General features: G+C 47.7%; 1 protein-coding gene across 2 annotated transcripts; it reads left to right on the top strand.

Moving 5' to 3' along the window:
* The first annotated feature begins 760 nt into the window (after positions 1–760).
* Positions 761–4258, top strand: Cd1d (CD1d molecule). Of its 2 annotated transcripts, none has more exons than XM_052730577.1 (6): positions 761–927; positions 1214–1483; positions 1769–2047; positions 2460–2738; positions 3378–3489; positions 3578–4258. In XM_052730577.1, exons 1-6 carry the CDS (start codon positions 867–869, stop codon positions 3597–3599), a joined length of 1023 nt encoding a protein of 340 aa, XP_052586537.1. In that variant the 5' UTR covers positions 761–866; the 3' UTR covers positions 3600–4258. The 2 variants fall into 2 exon arrangements, with proteins under 2 accessions (XP_052586537.1, XP_052586536.1); XM_052730576.1 differs by having other exon boundaries at positions 3375–3489.
* The last annotated feature ends 451 nt before the right edge of the window (positions 4259–4709 follow it).

Raw genomic sequence — 4709 nt, 5'->3', positions numbered from 1 at the left:
TTGCCTCCAAGCCCATCCTAGTGGTTTCCACTCAGACTTCAAACTGCAATGCCATTTTCTCAGGGGAGCCTTCGGAAGCTTCCCAGGCAGTGTGAGTGAAGACAGGAGAGCTAGCCAGCCTCATCTCCATACCCTGTTCAGCAGCTAGCAAACTTCCACTGCTTAGCTTGGTCGAAACTTTTCTCCTTTTCTCTCCTTGCGTTTTTAATACCATCAGAATTGTAACACAAATACGACCTTATGTCTTGCTTTTAACATTGAGATGGAAAAAAAAAAAACACAACAAAAAACCGATCTCAACATATTGGTTTAAATATTAAGGCAACTCCACGTAGTTAAAAGGGTGGTTTATTTTGTGAGGTAACTTACAAGTGGGGTAACAATAGGTTACAGAGTCTGGGAAAGGTCAAGCGCAGTCCAGCGGTGTTCTCTGGAGAACTCTGCTCAGTCTACCTCCAGCGTCCAGGATCCAGAAACTAAGAGAGCCAGCCGATCTGGATCTCGGGTCTTCAGGACCCTCTCTCGGCTCTGCCTTATAGGCGAGACACGAAACCTCAATGGGGGTAATACTTCTAGGTCAAAGCTGGAACAGCTATCCATTACATAAACCTTTTTCTTTAGTGTAAGGGAAAGACAGTTGAGAAAAGTTGGTTGTGTAGCGGTACTGATTAAAGCTGCGCTCTAACACTCAACCACGCGGGGGGGGGGGGGGGGGGGGGGGTGAGTTTGTAAAAGAGTAATGAATTTGCCAATCCGGTGCTTCCGGATTTGGCGAGCACTGCGCCAAAAGCCCCAGAGCCTTTGTGCTCAGGGTGAAGAGAAAGACGCTGAAGTCGGAGCCTAGGGCAGTGCAGACCTCTCGCGCCATGCGGTACCTACCGTGCCTGTTGCTTTGGGTGTTCTCGAGGGTCTGGGGACAATCTGAAGGTGAGTGGACGTGCACACAGAAGGGACTGGAAAAGGAGGAAGAGAGTGCCTGACTAATAGCAGCGCTGGGAGGTTGTGGGCGGAGGGGAGGTGGGACTCTGGCGGGCTTGGAGCACACAAGTGGGCTGAACCGCTGTGTGGTTCAGGCTCAGAGCCCAACGCAGTTCAGAACCCTACCCTGCGCCTCTCTTTCCCAAGCCCAGCTAAGGCTGTTCTTTTCCCTAAGAGTCCGTCTGCCGACTTGGTCACTCACTCGCTACGCTCATTTGGTTTTCATTGTTTCCAGGACAGCAAGAGAATTTCCCCTTCCGCTGCCTGCAGATCTCTTCCTTCGCCAACAGTAGCTGCTCACGCACGGATGGCTTGGCCTGGCTGGGGGATCTGCAAACGCACCGTTGGAGTAATGACTCAGACACCATCAGCTTCGTGAAGCCATGGTCCCAGGGCAAATTCAGTCACCAACAGTGGGAGAAGCTGCAGCGTTTATTTCAAGTGTATCGAACCAGCTTTACCAGGGACATACAGGAATTAGTCAAAATGGTGTCTATCCTACACTGTGAGTGGAGGGAATGGAACCCTGAACAGGTACCCAATGGGTGAGAGAGGCCCCCAAACCCCAACTGGATAACTGCGAGGTTATCTGATGAGAGTCTCTGCTTTCTCTGACCTTATGATTTTCACTTCTGTCTAGAGAGATCCTTGTCTCTTCTGAAAATTAGTCCCAGGATACCCGTTATCATTTCCCTCAACTGAGACCTAACCACTATCTTCATACCAATTTCTTCTCCTTTCTTCCCAACTTCTTAATCATTCTTTGATCTCTACCTGTTCCTCTTTACAGATCCCATTGAGGTCCAGTTGTCTGCTGGGTGTGAAGTGTACTCTGGGAACGCTTCGGAGAGCTTTCTCCATGTAGCGTTTCAAGGAGAACATGTGCTGAGTTTTCAGGGAACTTCCTTTCAGAAGGCCCCAGAGGCCCCACCTTGGATGGAGTTGGTCATTAGAGTGCTCAACGGTGATCAAGGGACAAGAGAAACGATTCAGCAGCTTCTGAATGACACCTGCCCCCAGCTTGTCCGTGGTCTCCTAGAGGCAGGGAAGCCAGAACTGGAGAAGCAAGGTCAGCCTGCTAGCCTCACCCCACGTGGACTGTTTCTGTGTTTTCCCGTCACTGTAAGCTTTAGAGACAGGGCAAGGCCTAGGAGGAGGTGAAGAAGGCATGTGGGGTTTGTTCTTTTCACTGACAGGTCACTCTTGGATTCTATGAATTGAGTTAAACACTGAGTATCAGAACGGAGCCAGGTGGTATTTGAGACATGCTATCTCCGCTGAACTCAGGGTGTTCTAGAGTACAGAGAAGGGTTGTTCACAGGATGCTTGGATCAGGGGAGGGGTAGATGTGTCAAGGATGGTTTGTTTCCCTAGTCACAGTGATACAAATGAATTTAAGCATGAACTTGATAGGAGGCCTGGAGCCTCGAATATAAGTGTTCTGGCCTTAAGATTTTTTTTTCTCCTCTTGCTGGATGCAGAGACGCCTGGGGCCTGGTTGTCCAAGGGCCTCAGTCCTAGACCTGGCCATGAGCAGCTGCTATGTCATGTCTCTGGATTCCACCCAAAGCCTGTGTGGGTGATGTGGATGAAGGGCAAGCAAGAGCAAAAGAGTACTCGGAGAGGTGACATCCTGCCCAATGCTGATGGGACATGGTATCTCCGAGCAACCCTGGATGTGGAAGCTGGAGAGGTAGCTGGCCTGGCCTGCTGGGTGAAACATAGCAGTCTAAAAGGGCAGGTCATGATCCTCGACTGGGGTAAGAAAAAAAAATGTATACTGTGTTGAGAGTGAGTAGAGGTACCCTTCAAGCATGGAATGAGAGTTGAACAAACCTGGTCACAGAAACCCCTAACTATTATAGAAAAGATAGAAGGAGGGAATTCTAGATACAGAAAGAAATCCCAAAAAATTGGAGGTAAGATGTTCTATAGATATGAAGAAAGGAGACCCAGAAACTCAGAAGATCCGGAGGCAAATGGCAAAGCAGTGCGGGAAGACCCGTTCCCCAGGATAGAGGACCCAGGGCCCAAAGCATAGCTGGAGTGTATTGAGAGCCTCCACCTGTGTGAGCACGGACCACTCTGAGGCTGGTGTGTCCTTTCTTTTCACCACTGAGCGTTGAAGTTAAGTACTGCTATTCAGACTATAGATGAGGAAGTCGATGCTAAGACAGGCCAACCACCCAGGGTCACCCAGGAAGTTGAAGAGCTGGAGGTAGACAGATTCACATCTGTCCGGATCGCAGGCAGCCATCCTGTCAGAAGAGGACCAGTCTAAACTCGTGAGGAATAAAAGGACAGGGTTTAAATGAAGGAAGAAATAATGGGCTTAGAGTAGGGAACTTGAAATGGGATGGGTTCTTTGTTTAGAGATACCTTGTATTCCTCCAAAGCAGGGGGCAGGCAATTGTCTGCGGGTGCTATCTTCGGGATCACGGCAGGGGTACTGTTTCTTCTGTCCTGTCCTGTGCTCTACTGCGTCTGGAAGCACCGCCGCCGCCTCTGCCAGTAAGTCTCCCCTTCCGTGTGCGCCTTTCCTCCACATCCCTCCTTTGTTCCCTCCTTTCCTTTCCTAATGGCCTCTCTTTTGTCACAGCTTCTATCAAGACATCCTGTAGCAGCTCTTCCTGACACCTGTCTCTCCTGAGACTCAGACCTTCCAGCTTCTAAGACGTTGGTCCTCGCCCGCTCAGGAACTGAAGATGAAAGGGGAAAAAAACCTTGAAAAAGTGAAGAGCAACCAGCACACCCTTTCAACATTGATTTCAAAGAAATGAACTTATTTTTCATTGTCTCGCAAGTTTATAAGCCCAGGTGGTTTGGAACAAACACGACTACAAATGCACCTACCTGCCGAGGAGAGCAAGCTGTGGGCAGTGTTTTATGGGATTTGAACTGAACCGGAAAGCACACATCCTGCCCAAATGGATACTTCGGGGTTTGTTGGCAAATGTCCAACGCCGACACGGCTGAACTCTGCAGTTTTCAAGAAAACTAGAAATATGGATTTGAGGGTCGGGGGGTAACATACAGATCTTAAAAAGTAAACTCAAATATTTGCAAATATTGGCACTGTTTGATATCTTAGATCCATGCCTGCTGAATGTGGATCTAATGATAACCCAAGGGCTCCCACTTTGTGGCTCTTTTTTAAAAAAAAGTTTGTCCTAAATGCCATAGTGACAATTTTAGAACATAGTCTCTATTGTAAATATGCATTTATGACTGAAGGGTGTATTCTCTTTCAAATAAAATTAGGAGGTCTCTTGAGGTTCTACTTGGAGCAACTGTATTTAAAAAGAAGTCACAGTATACCTATTTTGTTAAAAAAAAAAAAAAAAAACCTCACTCCCCTTAAGATATTTCCCTAAAACATTGCTATAATTTACATCCAGCAAGACCCCATGTATTGACAGTTTGGTTCTCAGCCCATGATGCTATCAGGAAGTAGTAGTTACATTAGCAGGTGAGGCCCAAGAGAAGGAAGTGGGTATAGTGGGTTCATACTGTCATAATGGGACACAACATCCCTTTTGCAGTACCATAATTCATTGACTTAGAAGGGAACTCAAGGACTTTTTTTTTGGTAGTCTGAGAGAGAAAACAGTAGAGCAGGCAAGCTGGAGATCTGGGCAGCTGCCAGGAGGTGGGAAATGGAAAGAGGGGTTATGTCTTCAAGAGCATCAGAAAAACCAAACACCTTGAAAGCCAGAGTAGACATACCAGTT

Source organism: Peromyscus californicus, unplaced genomic scaffold, assembly GCF_007827085.1.
Source record: "Peromyscus californicus insignis strain IS unplaced genomic scaffold, ASM782708v3 Scaffold_9__1_contigs__length_137607984, whole genome shotgun sequence".
Taxonomy (NCBI): Eukaryota; Metazoa; Chordata; class Mammalia; order Rodentia; family Cricetidae; genus Peromyscus; species Peromyscus californicus.
Note: the sequence above shows the minus strand (reverse complement) of the source record. Positions and strands in the feature narration are given on the sequence as shown.

Bases quoted from the DNA above. Each gene is read 5' to 3' on its own strand.
- Cd1d (XM_052730576.1), top strand. From the start codon at position 867: ATGCGGTACCTACCGTGCCTGTTGCTTTGGGTGTTCTCGAGGGTCTGG. The intron at 1,484-1,768 runs GTGAGTGGAGGG...TCCTCTTTACAG, and splicing joins AATGGTGTCTATCCTACACT to ATCCCATTGAGGTCCAGTTG. The intron at 3,490-3,577 runs GTAAGTCTCCCC...CTTTTGTCACAG, and splicing joins CACCGCCGCCGCCTCTGCCA to CTTCTATCAAGACATCCTGT.